Raw genomic sequence first — 17,463 nt, 5'->3', positions numbered from 1 at the left:
GAGTAAGCATGGACAAAAAAGTGTGGCATCATCAAAGTTTACAATTGAAAGACTGTAGCTACAAAAGGATGTTGCTAGTCTTCTTTTTCTTTTTACAGGTGTCTTACTTAATTAACGAAGACGGTTCATCACATTAAGGAGGATCCTCTCCATGTAAATGGAAATATGATACCTTGAATAGATTATTAACGAACCTTCCTTAGTACAAGCAGCAGGAACATACAATAAATTATTTCCGACTAGTGGTAACCCGTCAATAAGTTGCTGCAAGACAAATGAGCACCTTGGCCATCTTAACAGATGATACTGCTGCATTGGGAGTTTTACGAGGGATAATTTTGTCAACGCTTCAAGACCCCAATGTTAGATGTTGGTTCATTTTTTTCAATTGCCAGAAATGAATGGTATGGGTCTGTCAGAAATAAAACACCGACACCAGCCCAAAACATATTGCTGTTAAGGACGATTATACAAATTATAAAAACTGAGTTTAATTTGCCTGATTGGGATGGAAAAGACTTAATCGAATTTCCATCCTTTGTTCACTGTGTGGGCGGCACAGTGGTTGAGTGGTTAACACATCCGCGGCGCAGTTCTGAGGTCATGGGATCAAATCCAGCTACCAGCCTTCCTGTGCGGAGTTTGCATGTTCACCCAGTGCTTGTGTGAGTTTCCTCCGGGCACTCTGGTTTCTTCCCACATTTCAAAAACATGCAGGTCAGGTTAATTTTTGAATTGTCCCTAGCTGTGAATGAGTGAGTGAGTTGTCTGTCTCTGTGTGCCCTGTGACTGGTTGGCAACCAGCTCAGGGTGTCCCCTGCCCACTGCCCTAAGATAGCTGGGTTGGGCTCCAGCACCCCCTCGACTCTAGTGAGGATAAGCGGTGCAGATAATGGATGAATGGATGGATGTTCACTGTGCATACCATCACCCTTTTTTCCTACCAGTTTTACTAACCTCTTCATCAGTCTATTTTTGGGACTGATTGTTCTACTCTAACATACTGAGAGGGTCAACAACAAATAATAATCATCTTGATCTTTTATCCTCAAACTATTGTTTGCAATTTTGGTATTGTAAAAAGAAGTAGTGCACATTTTTGCCTATTCTGAAAATATATTTAAGCAAGCATGTACTATTTACTGTTTATCTTTTGCCGACAAGAGTCAAGTCACCAAAAGTAATTTTGCCGAGCACACTAGAACACACCCGAGGGCGTAGCTTTGGCATGGACGGAGGGGACAAGTCCCCACCAATATTGACCAATTATTGTTTTGTGATTGGTCGATATCAAGTGGTCACTTAAAAAAATACCCTATGTCCCAACCAATGCCAAGACCAAACCTACACTGTTGGTACTACACCATTTTTTTACAAAGCTTTGATAAAAGGTCTCCATTTCAGGTTAGTCTAAGGTTGATATTATTGTTTTCAGAAGGACATTTTCCAGCTTTAAAATACATACCATGCATCGTGATTATAGATAACACCATAAAGAATTTCTGTTCAGATCTGTTTGGATGATATCAGGATTTCACATTACTCCAGGCTGCAATATCGGTAAAGTATCGGAAGTGAAAATATTGTAGTGGGACTCTCTCATCCAAAGCAATAAAAATTCTGCTCCACACATTCCCAAGTGTCAGCATACACCAACAATAGTAAAAACAAGACATTAAAACAAAAGTGCACAGGAAAATATTGCTCATGTGCTGCAGCATTATGATCAATTTATTATTATTACTAATACCTCAAAAAAATCTTAAACGTACTGTACATCAGGAGACTAAAAATGTTTGTGATAATGGTTACAATTTATAAAGGAACAAGCCACAGTCATCCTGGCCTCATCTTATGGAATAAAGCGGAACTTCGGACGCAGACGAACTACCTCGGTGTCAAGTGTTGAAAGTACAAACGTGGGTTACCGCACGGTTGGAAATAGATCTACAGTAAGAGTCCCTCAGGGTATAATCTACATTGATCTTCCTCTTGAGGAATTTCACGAGTCCAGAGGGCTATTTCCTATTAAAACACAATATAATAAAATGAGACTTAATGCATTTTGTTCCCATACAGAAGTAAGGTTATTTTGGACGTCTGATTTGGGGCTAAATCTGGGAAGGGTTTGCTTCAAACATGTTTTGGTACAATAGAAAAAAAATGGATTATGTTTAGCTCATTCAGCATACAACAAATTTAATCCTAAAAAAGTATTTTGTTTGTTTGTTTTGTTTAACTCGGGGGTCACCAACCTTTTCAAAGCTGAGAACTCCCTTTTGTTATGGATTAGCGTGAAGGCCAACCAGTTTGATATACATTTCTATAATAACAATGCATTATGTTATTACTATGTTACTAGCGTTATTGTCCAGTTGTTATTGTCAGAGGTAAAGTCAAAAAGGCTCAGTCAACCACTAAAACACCTGGGTAGTTAAAGGGCACAAAGTGATTTACATGTCAAAATCAAATCAACATTTATTTGTCGAGCATGTTTTAGCCAATGACTTGCCACTCAGAAATGCTTAACAAAAACATTCAGTGCGCAATAAAAAACAGAGAAATTTCCTACCTTTTTCACACACAACAACCCGGGACACCAAATAGACAGACACAAACAATAGTTAAAACAAAATAAATAATAATACAAAATAACTACATAATAAATGTGTCTACGGCCCTAAGTCACAGACTGAACAAAGGAAGAAAGGGGATTTTAAAAATATTTTTAGGGAAGAATTTAACATGTATTTAAAGACAATTTTCAAGTCTACGATGACCCTTACAAATCTAATTTTCTAGAAAATCTCAATCGTCCATCACTGGTGAGATAGTTTTGTGAACTGGTATCAGAATACTCATTTTTAGGGGACACACCTGGTTCCCACAGGCACCACCTTAGTGAGCCCTGGTTTAACTTAAACGGGATCAAAATGTAAAAATAGATTGTTGTTTAAAAATGTTTTTAAAGTGACTGTGTGTATTTTAAGACTATTAGAACAAGTGCTAAAAAGCACACAGGAGAATACAAACTAAAAAGACTAAAAGTGACTAAACCGCACAACTTTTTTTGGCTTTTGCAAGGTTTTGCAGCATGATGCCAGACAATTACGTCAGCTCCTTCCAAGTGAGACTTGTGTTATGTAAAATTGTTGCTTTTCATGAATGAAATTACCTCTATATATTGTCTCTATAAAGCTTTTAAACAGATGTTTTCCCCAACTTTCACTTTTTCACCAAATAAAGAAATTGGAAGGGAACCTTGCTGGGGTTTCAATGTTTGTTAGAACCACTTTTTGCTTGATGGGTCGAATTTAGATGAACGTTTTCAAGGGTATCCTACACACTGGATAAGGGATTGCGAAGCTGCAAATATGATATTTCCTCAACCAAGCACCATATCAGAGCGGACAGCAAATCTGGCCTTTAGCTGATGTGTTTTGACAATAGTGGGTCACAGGAGGGAGGGCAAACACATCAGCCGAAATCAGCGTTAGGTTGTCAGAAATAGCAAATCTACAAGCGCAATTGGAGTGTCAGCATCCCACAGAGGATTCAAAATAAGCCTTCAGCAAAATGGCAATGCCCAGACAGGTGACTCACCTGAATGGTGCACGTATATTCCGAGTCGTCCAGCAGCCGGACCGTGCAACTGTATTCCCGTTCCAGATTCCTGACGCTGCCGCTCACGAATCGGCTCAACATCGTGGCTGTGCGTCTCAGCCAGGAACAATAATGTCAGCCACAAACGGCGGCGTGCAGTCACAACGATGACCGGGCTCCAGGGTCCGTGAAAAGACCCGCTTCGGTGCACCGATTTGCAGAGCTCTGCAACATTGTGGTCTCGGCAGGTTGACGGTGCTACGTGACGAGGAGGGAACAATCCCACGATGCTTGCAAGCCTTGCATCCAAACGCAGTGACGCTTCGTTGTGTGTGTGCTTGAGGTCGGATTCCCCAGTCTTCCGCCCCCACCACAACCTCTCCATTCATATTCTGTCCTGCAACTTGAACTAGCGGGCTTCCCAAATATGACCTGACGTCAAAGTGAAACACTGGAATGACGCGTTCTTTTTTATTCTACATCAAAGTTACGCATTTAGTGTCCTCAATAATGTCAATTTCAGAGAACATTATTATCTGTACTATTGTTCTTGCAATCAACCCAACACCAAATTCAGAGATCAGAATCCCTAATAAACGCTCATTAAATTTTAGTAAACAATGAAAGATTGCTAAATTCAAATCATCAATTCAAAAATACTCAATTTAATCAACGCGTCAACTCAATCAACAATAGTAGAGAGTATATTGACCCCTGCAGGACAAATGACGTAATTACATTAAAATTAAACATCCCGCTTTCTCTTCATACAAAACAAGCGAGTTGAATAAAGTTAACATAATTATTTATCAGTCTCAGCCATTTGCTCCCCTTAATAATGGTTACATTTATCCCTATAAAACCCTTCCAAACACCCATGTACTAACTGCAATAGAGACTATGTAGAATAAAAGCAAGGATAATTTGTGTAAACAAGTTGGTGATATACCTGATAAACAAAACGTTAAGTATATTTCTTAGTTCTTTAACCACTTGCAGTGAATTTGCAGTTAGTTATTATACATATCAGTATATATTTTTAATTGATTTTAAGAAACATTATACGGCATTAACATTTGTTTTAACAAAATACGTATAAAATACAGTGCAAATGTACACGTTGACATTGATGTAACATCAAATCAATTATATTTCGACTTAAGAAATTTGAATGCAAAAAATTTGACTACCGGACTGCCGTGACCCGGATTCGAACCGGGGTTGCTGCGGCCACAACGCAGAGTACTAACCACTATACGATCACGGCGAGCTGCCCGAGTACTAGTGGCAGACATGAAAATTTTACAATTTATTCTAGATCGAAATCCGGCACCCGTGTTTCACTTTACAGTGTTTTCATTCCCTCCATAAATTGTAGTTCAAAAGCAACAACTGTTTTACTTTTAAAAGTGGACGAATATATTTGCGTAAAAGTAGGGTCGTGACGTATAGCAACAGCTATATGCTAAGCTATTCTCAGCTAAGCTATATCTCAAAAGCTATGCTAGGCTAACGATGTAAGTCGTTAAAATGTTAACTTTTCAAGTTATAAGAGTATTAATACAGCTTTGTAGTACGACACTAAACTAGGGATAGGAATTCTAAGACAATTAGATGTTGTTATTCAACCTCTTTAAAAGTTCATTTGAAAGTACACGTGACTAACGTCCTTTATCCAGAACATTGGTTTAATGGAAATGCGGATAAAACATTTCATACATTTTCTACTGTTGGAACGTTAAAGCCTCGGTGTGCAATACTTACCCACTAGATGTCACTGTATTGTCTAATGCGAACAGAAACCAGTGCCAAGCGCACAGTGTAACAACAAGATAGCTGACAAACATGGCAGCAACGTTTAGGTAGGGATTCCACTAGGTAGAAGAAATACAAATTTCTGGACCTATGATTTTTTATAATGATTAACATTGATATGAGAGTTCATGTATTTTTGTGTAGTATTTAAACCGAATGTAAGTTTTTATTGTACCACCAGGAGGCACTAAATATGACACACTCTCTGTTATAAGTTAAGTTAAAGATTATTTGGGGAATTTTCCTGGGTTTTTAACAACACAGTGGATGGTCAATTTGACCCGAGAACAGGAGGGTTTAAACAACTCAACCTAAAACACACCAATTTATATTAAAACAGTTTTTAGTAACATAAACTAATTGTTGAGATACTAGTTGATTTAAGAAAGAGAGGAAGAGGGAGTTAAAGAGAGAGAAAGAGACAAAAAAAGAGATAAAGATAGAGAAAAAAAGAGAAGGACAAAGGGAGATGAAAAACAGAGAAAGGGAAAAACAATGAAAGAGAGCAAAAAAGAGAAGAAAAGGAGACTGGAAAGAACAAAGAGAGAAAAGGAAAAGAACAAAGAGTGAATAAAAAGGACAAAGCAAGAAAGAGAAGCAAGAGGAAGAACAAAAGAGAGCGGCAGAAACAAGAGAAAGACAAGAAGGGAAGAAAAAGACTGAAAATGAGAGAAAGGGAAAAGAGAATAAAGAGCAAGAGAAAAAAATGAAATCAAGAAAGAGAAAGAGAAAGAAAAAAAGGGCAGCAGCAGAGGAAAAATAAAAGAGAAATATACTCGAAGTTGATTATAAATGGCACAAAAACACATTAATTTATTATAATTTATAAATTACAAAGTATGTGGTTATCAAGTGGAATAAATGAAGTCTTGTAGCTCATTCTCATCATTCTCCTCAGGTTCGTTGCACCTGTAAGAAGTTCCTTGAGCACCGAACTCGGCCTTTCTGGTAAAGGGTTGACATTCGCCAGCCTGAGTCTTTTTCCGTGGTTGCACTTGGCGTGCACTGTTGTCCATGCTGTGGGCAGAAGCCCCGATTTGTTTCCTGGGAGTTATGTTTTGGAATGTCTTGTATAATTTACAAGATGCCACCAAAGGTTTTCCGATGTCCACTTGCCGGCTTTCTGTGAAACGACACCTGCGCTCCGTGTGAGTATAGTGTAGATCCACCTTGATGACCAATGATTGCTGACAAAGGAAAAGCAAAAATCAAAAAGGTAACTGAACGAAAATGTGATCTATTTTTTTAAATATAAGGACACATACCTTGAGCTTTTGAAGTCCGCACAATCGCAGAGTGCAGTCCGGGTTATGAACTTTGTCATATAGTGAAGAGTCCATCTCTTCAACCCTTCCAGGCCCAGAATAAAGTTCCTGCAGCGGCTAAAAACGAAGCAGTTTATTAAGCAGTTATTCAGCTTTTGTCATAACTGTCTATTAAATATAATTAGCTACGAGTCACTAGGTGTCAGTGTAGCCAGCTTGAAATTGTCATTGATCTGTTTTTTTTTTTAAACGTAACTTCCTGATTTGTGTTTTTGTAAGTGAAACCTGGATGTCCATATATGGATTTGACTTCCTCATCCCGATGAAAACTATGTGAGTGGTCACTTTTTTTTGTTTTACAATGGGAACTTGACTGCATCAGCAGTCAACTATGTGGGATTTATGATGCTGATGATACTTGTCCACCCATCATAACGAGAACAAATCAACTTATATTCTTGAAATCTTTTATCTTCATGTAACTCTGTGGTTATGGTTTCAGGTGTGATTTTGAAAATCTGCTTATAATACGGTAGTTCAGGGTTTATCACCTTTTTATTGATGTACCCACAGTAAAAAATATGTTTGCTGCAGAGAGCCTCAATTCAGTGCTTCACAAAGGGTATTTGACGTTAAACATTCCCCTACTTCGTATCTAACATTTAAAATGAGCTCAGTCATCTGTCATTTTTGGAAAAATATTATTGTTGTTTTTAGATTAAATTAATGTATGTTTTTATACTTTTTTTTTTTTAAATATGCTAGACTTTCTAATCATTTTGATCATTTATTAACTCTTTCTGGTAAGGTTAGATCAACAAACAATAGTAAAATAAGAAAACAAATACAATATTTACTGGTATGCTACTCAGCGTAATGGTGCAGTTGTCCGTTTTCGGGCCTGCGGACTTGATGACTCCAAAAGCCACCATGACGTTTGAGAACAAAGCTGAGAAACTGACTTCCACTTTAACTCCACATGAGAACGTCAGCCGCTTCGTTCGTGGTAGCTCTGAGAACATAAGAACATTCAATTTCTATTGTTAAACAGTTTGAAAACAGTTAAGATGACTTTCACCATCCGCAGAGGTGTTACACAGGGCCTATGATTGATGGAATTACTTTTCCGGTTCAGGTATATTTAAGGAACTGATGAAATGCAACAGACAGATTTCATTCACGTAACAGACACAAAAGGGGAACTAATGACGCAATGTTTGTTTATTTAAAAGAAAGAACCTTCTGAAGGTTTTAAAATAGGTTATCACAGGGATGTCCAAACTACGGCCCGCGGCCCAACTGCAGCCCGCGGGTCAGTTTTTATTGGCCCGCAGCAAATTCTGAAAATATAGTTGAATATGGCCCGCTCATGGCGCTTGAGCTCAACTCTGTTGCACTTCTCAGTTTTAACACTAGATGGAACCAGTAACGGAAAAGGTGCTTCTCCACACATGCATTTGGGATCACCTGAACTGGAAAACATTGGAATTTTTTTTTTTTGCTTATTTAATGAACCTTCTTGTCATTCATTTGAACTGTCATTGAAATTCAAAGTGTATTACTATGTAACTTATTCTGACACAAAATAGATTGTTAATTCTAAAGCCTATCAGTGAAGATAAACGTAAATGTTTCTACTAAAAATAGGTTAGCAACGAAATTAGAGTAGATGACCAAATATCAAACTGAAAAATAAATAAAACATCCATCCATCCATCTATTATCTGCACCGCTTATCCTTAGTAGGGTCGCGGGGGTGCTGGAGCCCATACCAGCTATATTCGGGCAGTTGGCAGGGGACACCCTGAACTGCTTGCCAGCCAGTCGCAGGGCACACAGGGACAGACAGGTCACTCGCTCAATCACACCTAGGGACAATTTGGACCGGCCAATTGACCTGACATGCATGTTTTTGGAATGTGGGAGGAAGCCGAAGTGCCCGGAGGAAACCCTTGAAACCCACGGGGAGAACATGCAAACTCCACACAGGAAGGTTTGATCTCATGACCTCAGAACTGTGCCGCACACGCGCTAACCACTGCCCCGCCATGCTGCCCGAAATTAAACATATTTAACAAAATAAATATCACCACTCCTCAGACCTAGAACAAGTCCAGTAGCTTTTCTTTCCTCTGTCTAACAGCATAGGAGCTACACTCTGGTATTGCTGAGGTTTGTATTCGAGACTATCGCTACATACAAAAAAATGTAATCAACATTTTTTTCTCCTTCTGGCCCTTTCAAAAAATTTTTAAGTCAATGCAGCCCGCGACTCAAAAAGTTTCCCCACCCTTGGGTTATCACATGCTGCAGTCTCGGAAGTCTGTGAAACAACACTATTTCTCTGACCCAAGATAAAATGAAATCAGGGATGATGATGTTTCTTAAAATGTGACACACCATTGGCTTGTCGCCAGGAAAAATTCCTCCGCTGTAACTCCCTTGTGTGTCCAGCCGTCTGAACCGGATCAGCAAGTGACCGAGGTTCCTTCAGGGTGTGCTTGATTTCCACGGCTTGCTTGCCTGTGACCAGAGGGTCTCGGCCCAAATCTAATGTAGAAAAAGAGAAATAGGATAAAAACTGTTTTGACACAATATTTTTTCTTAAGTCCATCAAATGAATTTCACTTAGTTGATCAGTGCAGTGTTATGAGTCAATCATTAGGCTTGCTTTTGGGGAATAGAAGTTGGAATTTAAAACAACACCCAAATATCCCAAAAATTATGCAATCCAGAAAAAACTCATGCAAAAATGGTATTGTGTTTAAAATATTTTTCTAAATTTACTGTTTGATGTTTTTATTAATTAATTAATTAATTAAAGAATATTTTATTCATTTCATTATTGCATAATTAGTAGTGAATTTATTTAAGTACTCTCTCTATGTGGAGTTGTTGCAGTGTTGAGTTGTAAAGGTGTTGTCAAAGTTAAAGAGACAGTGTTCATTATTTAGCCCCTTATTGTTCATTCAGTAGGGAAAAAATTATTTAAATAGGGCAAAAATACATAAACTATCATATAAATGTCCATTTTTCAAAATACTGATAGGTAGGGAAATTTGTTTGGCATAACATAAGCCTCACCTAAAGGGAGCGGATATAATTGTTGGACATCCGGTTTCAACAGTTATAAAAAAAAACTCGCAAAAGGCTTGGCAAAAAAATAAGAAAATCGGTTTAGTAACTTTGAGCTTTTGTCGTTTGGATTCTCCCTTTTGCTTTTTAGCACTCTTTTTGGGTTGCACTACACTATACAGTGACATCTAGTGGTCAAATAAAAAGCATTGTCCCATTAAAGCTCAAAAGCTTTAAGAGTTAAAGCTGGCATCAAAGCTACAGCCTACAACTGTTCGCACTACTAAAAAAAGACAAAAACAATAATATATGAATGCAAAGTGAGATTCAAAAAAAGAATACCTAAAGTAAGCACAATTATCCATCAATTAAAAAACATTTAACATGTAAATTATTTTTCCCTTAACTGTTCGTTACTTAATTTTTGTTACTGCCTTTATTATGCCATAGCTAGAGGAGTGAGGTTTAGAAAACATTTGTGAAATGCAGACGGTTGACTTTGATGAACTTAGAAGAATTTGCTAAGGTGAATGAGTGGACACGCAACCCTTTGGAGACAGACACCTTGAGCAATTATTGTGGTTAAAAAAACTCGATGTAGTGAACACATGTCACTACTACGAGAGCTGTAGGAGCACCACTTCCTGTGGTGTGTCTTCGTTGCACCCATCCCTCTCCACCCAATCTCGAACGTCAGTCAAACTGACTAAAGTGTTTCCAAATCCAATAAATAGTTGTATTCTCTAATCAATAATAATTCATTTAGATTTTAAGTATTTGGCAAAGAATAAAAAAAAACCTTCACATGCCCTAATCATTCACATCTAATTTGCGAGTGAATTCATGAGAGCAAAAGGAGAGCCGTGGGAGGGTCCAAAAGGCCAAGCAGCTGTCTTGTGCTCCGCTGCGCTCAGGTTTCTCGCCGTTCTCCAGCCAGCAGAGTGAGTTTCCAAGAGAATGAGGTCGAGCATTAAAAGTATCCTCGAAAATTATGTTACCAGCGGCATATAAAAACGATAGCAAAGCGCCCTCCCTGGCAATGACAAAACGAATTATCTTGCAAAAATGAGGCGCCAGTGAAAGTACTTTTTAAGAGCAATTTAAATGCCTTCTCTGGCATACTTACCCTCGGACACCCTCTCTAAGACATGTGTAACTTTTTCAGCCTGAAGGATGTGCTTGTTTAAATATTTGGTAAAGATTCCTGTGCTTTTTCCCCCATCCTGGACTTCAAAAGCCTCAGCATCTTCACACCTGGATACAATGGAATAAAATGTGCCATAATGAGTTTATTTTCCCAAACGAGAGCCTTTTCTGAAAATATTTTTCAACAAAAAATTTTACGTACGTGCCATATCCATACACGGTATTTCCTTTTGGTTGTTGCGGCATAATGGCTGATGCTACACGCTGCTGCTTGCACCTTAACAAAAAGAACGTTCAAGATCAGATGTTGGGCTCTAGCAATCCAACACGAAAAAAAAACCCTTCGTCACTTTTATAGGGATCCACAAATACTGCTAGTATAAAGCTAGTAATACAAAAAAATATATAATAAAAGGTTACCATTTGCGGCAGGTATCCAATAGGATAACATTGAGAGCAGTGTGGCGTTCCTGCATTCGCAGCATGATCCGTTGCACGCACACACAGTTTTCAGTCCGGTAAGGTTGTGGTGCATCCACAGGGACCAAATAATTTCTCCCAGCATGCTCGAAGCCATGGCCCGCATAGTAGAAAAGCCCTGTGAGGAGTGATGAAATATGAAAAAGTCAATTTCATCATTAAGTGTGAACACGTGCTCGGTATTTCATTGAGCCTAAGGTCAACAAATTCCTGTCATCTATGCTATATGTTGTCTTACAAATCCATTTTATTGCGGTGTAAACCGATATGAGAGTGACATGCAAAAAACATAAATAGCAAGAGCATATGCCTGTGAGCAACACTTATTTCTACGAAGACACACATTAACCATGTCATGTGCCAAGTTTCAGATTTCAGACACATGGGCCCTCTTGAAGATTACATTTTTCGTTTTAAGTAAATAAATAGTGATCCTGTGTGTGGAGCCGCAAGCGTGTCCACAAGGAAAACACAGTACACATAATGAGTGAGTGGTAAGTGGTAAGTGGACTGCATTTATATAGCGCTTTTCAAGTCATTGAAGACCTCCCAAAGCGCTTTACAATGTATTTCACACTTACCCATTCATACACGCACCCACACACACACCGATAGCGGCTTCAGCCATGCAAAGCGCCTACCTGCTTATCGAGGGCATTAGGGGTTAGTGTCTTGCCCAAGAACACTTTGACGATTATCTCAGAGGTGATAATTAGCAATGTGTCTGAGATATGGCTAAAATATAGGGTTAGTTTTCGGGAAAATAAATATAAGTTGTTTTTTTTGTACATTACGACAAAATAAATGGCTAGTTGCCCTTTAAGTGCGTAATTTCTCATGGCTCAAGAAGTTGCTTTGGAAGCAAATTGTAGATTGTCCTTTATCAGTCCTAGTTATATTATTGTCTTATACAAATATGTATATTTGTTTAAAAAAAAAAATCAACATATTTTGCAGAGAAACTGTATGTTATAATGTTTGCACACTATGATTTGCCAGGATCGTGACATATTAAAAAAGAAAATGCCCTAAATAAAATTTAGGGCTGTAATATTATTAGCGACGGCAGCTAATTTATCAGACATGATTTTCAAATATTTGGGGGGGATCGGCTCTTAGCAAATCCCTTCAAAGAGAAATTGATCTTTTCTACCAATCTTGTATCCCTTTTCATTAGTTTTAAAAGCCACAGCTACAGTCTTCTTCTACTGAAATAACTACCATAATAAAAATTTCATTCTTATTTAGGAGAATCAATACATAATAAAAGTGAGCATTAGATGTTATGTAGAGAAAAAAGGGATTCACAAGATTCAAAATCAACAGGCAGTACTTATTAAAAGCCCGGGGATTGGCTGGGAAATTGTGATTGGTGCATCTCTAATTATTACCATGGTGCCTTGACATTGTAATAGTTTTGCTTCTGGGTATTATACCATCAAAATGTCATATTCTCCTATTAAATCAAGTCAAGTCATGTTTATCTGTATAGCCCTTAATCACAAGGAGTCGCTAGGGGCTGCACAGACCACAAATTATTGCAAACTACACAATATTGTTACTTCATCCCCTGATTAAAACCTATTGCACCATAAATAATCAAGGACCATTCTATTGACAAAAGAAAAATAAGCAATACTTGATTTTTATCTGCCAAGAGGGATCATTTAAGCATACCGTCTTTCATTTGACACAATTATTACTTTCCAATAAGCCACAGATTTTACAGAATCCTGTTTTATTTTAAAGCATTATAAAGCAGACATCTGAGAGCTTTCCAGAAAATGTGGGTTGGTTCCATTCATTGAAAAAATAATTGGCAGATTTTACAATTAAGAAACATCTGTACAATTTCCTCACCATAAACTCCCCTGTCTAGGAGATCAAAGAACGCGTCCACAGCAGCCTGCATCTCCACGTGGGTGAGATCCAGCAACGACACAACTCGGAAACCCAACTGTTGCAGAAGGTTAGCCAGTTCATGTACATCCATCATTGGGGCAAGTAAGCCAGGGTGTTTGGAGTAATTCAAGTTGCCGATAAGCAAGGCGACTTTATCAGAAGCTGAAACAGGGATTAAGACGGATTTATATTTTACAATTGTTTCTATGAGAAGAAAAGGGTTTATTTTAAAATTACATTTTTCTCAAATTACCTTTGATTGCTGAGAGAGGAAGTTGATCGTTTTGAACTAGACGGAAAAAACAAACCCAAGTCAGTGCTATTTTCAACAATAGTTTTGCCACGATGGCTTGCATAAGGTGTTGCGCTTTTTTGTGAAAGAAACAGCAAAATGCAGAAACAATGTGAGTAGTTTCACTTTAGAACTCAGACTCAATGACATTTTAATTCAAACAACTTCCTTTTTTCGCTGTAAAAATGAGGAAAGAACCTTTAGCATCATGGAAACTAAAGGTTTTATTTCAGTGGGATGACACATATCTGAAGTAAATGTTGTTTTCTTAAGATAGCATTTTAAAAGAAACTCAGGAAGTTCAGAAAAAAGCACAGGAAAGTGTGTGTTTTACGTGTGAGACCGTGACTTTCGTCTGTCACTTACCAACGTCAACATTCGCGGGCTCACTCCAGATTTCATCCTGGACATTAGAAACCGAGCACAAGTACACTCCTTTGTTTTCATCCTTGGCATGGTCAATCTACAAGTACAACATCTGATTCATTAGCCTGAATGTGAGATGATTCACCGCTGCACATCAAACATCTAGCTATATATTAACCAACCGGACCGAATGACATCATTGATGCATGACACAGGGTAAACAAACAATATTAGCGCTCACTTACCTGCAGTGTGTCCGTAGTGTTTTTTAACAGTGGATTTCCATTTCTGTACCATTGGTAGTGTGGAGCAGGTTTGCCAAAGGCCATACACCGGAGGGTAATACTGGCACCTTGTTGGACTGTCTGAGGTTTCAGATTGATAGCAATGCGGGGCTCCCCCTGCCAATGCGGTGGCAAACCTAGCATTGTTGAGGAAAGATTGAAAATCTCAAAATGTATTATTTGATTTAAAACATCCTTTAAACATTATTCATCACTTTATATGCAAATGGGTGTACGGGGCCGTTCGTACCTGATGCATCAATGTCAAGCACCTTCACTTTAACCCAGTCACTGATCACACAGTTAGAAAAGTTATCGTTCACCCGGCAAACATAGCATTGGGTTTTCATTGTGCTGATGATCAGATCTTGGTGAGTTCCATCATGCACCTTTCGGAAAAAAGGGGGTAGAGGATGATCTTTTAACATATTTAAAACAAAGCAAGACTTGTTCAGTGAGGCAATGTGAATCTCAATGACCATCAAGAAGTGATACAACCTGATGCAATCACTCTTACAAAATTATGCAATGAGATCAAACAGTAGAACCACTGTTAGCAGCATTCATCTTAAAAAAAATGCAAAGTTGCAAAATTTTCAAGGAGTCCTAAAGTAAGTTAAAAATAAAAGCTTTTTTCTTTTATTAAATACAAACCTATTCTATTATAGGTACCGTTTAAAACTGATTTTACAAAGAAATTGATTTAATTTTCCTATAAATTTTAGCTGCATGAAATTGTAAACGGAGGATATGTAAAAAATGCCTCACTTAAAGGGAAAGAAACATTTTACATTAGATGTTTAAATTTAGAAGTGACATGGTTATAAAGACAACAACACACAATTCCGTGGTTTTGAGTATCTGGTGAAACACAAAAATTGAAAATGAATTGACTGTCTTGCTTGAAAGAAACATTCCCTGGATGCAATTGGGACACATAATCAGTGATGTATCCTGGGTTCATTGGGTGTTTCGGGTCTCGCAAACTCAGACACTCTTGTCCCAATGACCCATCTCTGGTTGATCAGGCCCCAACTTGCATCCCAGTAGCAGCCCACAGATCTGCCCTTTTGAGCCATAGCCACTTAGAGGCTTTTTTTTCTGAAGGAGATTTAATGGCTTTCTTTTTGGGTGCCCATCACACCCAACCTTCCTAGGACATTGCAGTAGGACCGTCTATCAAAACCTCTGCAGCCGACCTCTTTTGGGTCAAAGAAAATTTTCAAGCCCCTGCCCTTCCACTCCTCCACCAGTTCCTGGTACTTTGCGTGTTTCCTTTCATTGGCTTCATCAATGCTTTCTATCACACGACCGTGAGTTCCAGCATGATCAGGTGTTTTGAAGCCACAGAGGTGATGATCATGTCTGGTCGGAGCGATGTTCCTGTTATGTGTTGGGGGGACCTTGGTTGTTTTACAAGGTTGACGTGCAATTGCCAATCAGAGGCAGTGTGGAAGTGTCCTGTTGTTGTCTGTGCATATGCCTGGGGTTTCTCGTCTGCCTTGATGAAAGGGACTGCCTTGCTCGGGGCTTGATGGTATTTGCCTGTGTTGATTGCTAGGGCGATGCTCTAAGCAACTGCTTTCAGAACCTGGTCATGGCGCCAGCGATAGCAACCATCAGCCAGATACTTTGGACAGCTGCTGAGGAGGTGTTCCAAAGAGCCTCTTACAAAGCAAAGGAGACAGTAGGGTGTCTCACTCTTCCCCCACACATGAGGGTTCACTGGTCATGGTAGGAGATTGTAAACTGCCTACACAAGGAACCGGACACGGTGGAAGTTTGCCTGAAGGATGTTCGACCAAGTCACTTTGCGCTGTAATGTGTTCTTCCACCTTGTCCATGCTCCCTGCTTCTGGAGTCCAACTGCCTTGATCAAATGCTCTTCCTCCACACCTGCCCGGACCTCTTCCTGGAGAAGATGGTGTCTCTCCTTTGACTAGGCCTGGCTCACTTGGGTCTTTGGGAAGAAGCCCAGGCCTGCTCTCCCGATTGGCACAACCCTAACTGGTGTCTTCTGGCTCAGGCGTGACTTTGCCACCTCCAGTTCCTTTTCAGCTCTCCACTTCCTTCAGGTTGTCCCTTCATCCCCAGGTGATGACACATTGCTCTCCATAAAATCCCTATACTGCAAATCCTATCTCGTACATGCAACTTTGAACTCCTCATTGAGCCCACTGAAGGGTAGCTGGACGGTGTTGCTTGTCCTGTACAGGGCAGCGCTGCTGAGGCCGCGGGTAAGTCCCAGCCACTTCAGAAGAAACCCACTGATCTTCCTTTCGAGAAACTCCACATTTGATAGCGGGACTGCATAAACAGAGAGATGAGACAAGACTCTGGCTAGAATAGAGGGCTGGTAGATCAAGGCTTTAAATCTACCAGGCAGGCTGGACTTGTACAGCTTGTCTCCCTCTCTTAATCTCAGCAGATAGGCACACATTAGAATAAAGTATAATGACTCATATACTAAACAGAGAAAATATTTAACTTTCAACAAGTACATCTCAAACGACACACCCCACCTGAGAGGCATCAAACCAAAGTCAGCTAGTCTTTAATCGCATGCTTACATTTCACATCGGTGCATTTGATTGCAAAGTAATATAATGTGGGTAATTCCAACATACCTCATTGATATCACCACCATCACCATAAGTGAACCACTGGTACTTGAGGATGCCTGCAGCCTCGGCACGGACACTCAGGGTCACTTTGTAGGTTGCAGGCACACACACAGATACGGGCTGGCGCGTAATGACGATGTCTGACAAGAAACTCTCATTTTAACATCTTCACGAAAAAAAAAAACAGTAAACGAGGATTGTTGTCCGGTTTTAGTATGACGCAAGAAAAACATTCGATTATCAGGCGAGCGAAACTCTCATCAATGATAGAAAAAAAGTTCAGCTATCCGCACTTCTTCCTGTGTTTTAGCGACTACGAGTATTTTAAGTACTTTTCTCTTTTCCATCATTTTATATAGTCATAAAGGTATCGGTGATTTTTTTGCATACCTGCCATCAGCGGTGCACCAGTCGCTGCCAGAGACTGTTTTCCTTATCACGACTTCATAACTTAAAAATCTTGGCTAATAAACCACCCCCCCTATTCCCGGAACAACCCTTTACCGTAACTGCAATACTAAAACGCAATAATTCCAATGTTAAAGTGCTGTTTTGTGATTATTTGATGAAAAAAAGATTCCTTAAACTTAAGCGACCACTGCATACGGATT

The 17,463-nt window shown here is 39.2% G+C and overlaps 2 protein-coding genes and 1 non-coding gene across 5 annotated transcripts in view; all 3 read right to left on the bottom strand.

The window, feature by feature from the left end:
- frmd5a (FERM domain containing 5a) overlaps nt 1-4,022 on the bottom strand; it is an 84,333-nt gene extending 80,311 nt beyond the window's left edge. For all 3 annotated transcript variants that reach the window (XM_088340265.1, XM_088340266.1, XM_088340267.1), the window contains exon 1: nt 3,604-4,022. In XM_088340265.1, coding sequence (XP_088196391.1) covers nt 3,604-3,705 — 102 coding nt within the window. In that variant the 5' untranslated portion in view covers nt 3,706-4,022. The remainder of the gene's footprint in view (nt 1-3,603) is intronic.
- Nucleotides 4,023-4,798: 776 nt separating this feature from the next.
- trnah-gug (transfer RNA histidin (anticodon GUG)) lies at nt 4,799-4,870 on the bottom strand. The gene has a single exon. It is a non-coding gene; the product is annotated as a tRNA-His (tRNA).
- Nucleotides 4,871-6,204: 1,334 nt separating this feature from the next.
- malt3 (MALT paracaspase 3) lies at nt 6,205-17,330 on the bottom strand. The gene is made up of 14 exons (XM_088339321.1): nt 17,243-17,330; nt 16,856-16,992; nt 14,479-14,617; nt 14,190-14,365; nt 13,945-14,041; nt 13,540-13,575; nt 13,245-13,448; nt 11,325-11,502; nt 11,107-11,181; nt 10,885-11,012; nt 9,084-9,233; nt 7,541-7,695; nt 6,684-6,800; nt 6,205-6,605 (listed from the first exon to the last, which is right to left on the bottom strand). Exons 1-14 carry the CDS (start codon nt 17,247-17,249, stop codon nt 6,267-6,269), a joined length of 1,938 nt encoding a protein of 645 aa, XP_088195447.1. The 5' UTR covers nt 17,250-17,330; the 3' UTR covers nt 6,205-6,266.
- Between the last annotated feature and the right edge of the window lie 133 nt (nt 17,331-17,463).

Source organism: Urocampus carinirostris, chromosome 7, assembly GCF_059441175.1.
Source record: "Urocampus carinirostris isolate Australia breed hairy pipefish chromosome 7, RoL_Ucar_1.0, whole genome shotgun sequence".
NCBI lineage: Eukaryota > Metazoa > Chordata > Actinopteri > Syngnathiformes > Syngnathidae > Urocampus > Urocampus carinirostris.
The sequence above is the reverse complement of the archived record's forward strand: the minus strand, read 5'-3'. Positions and strand labels throughout refer to the sequence as shown.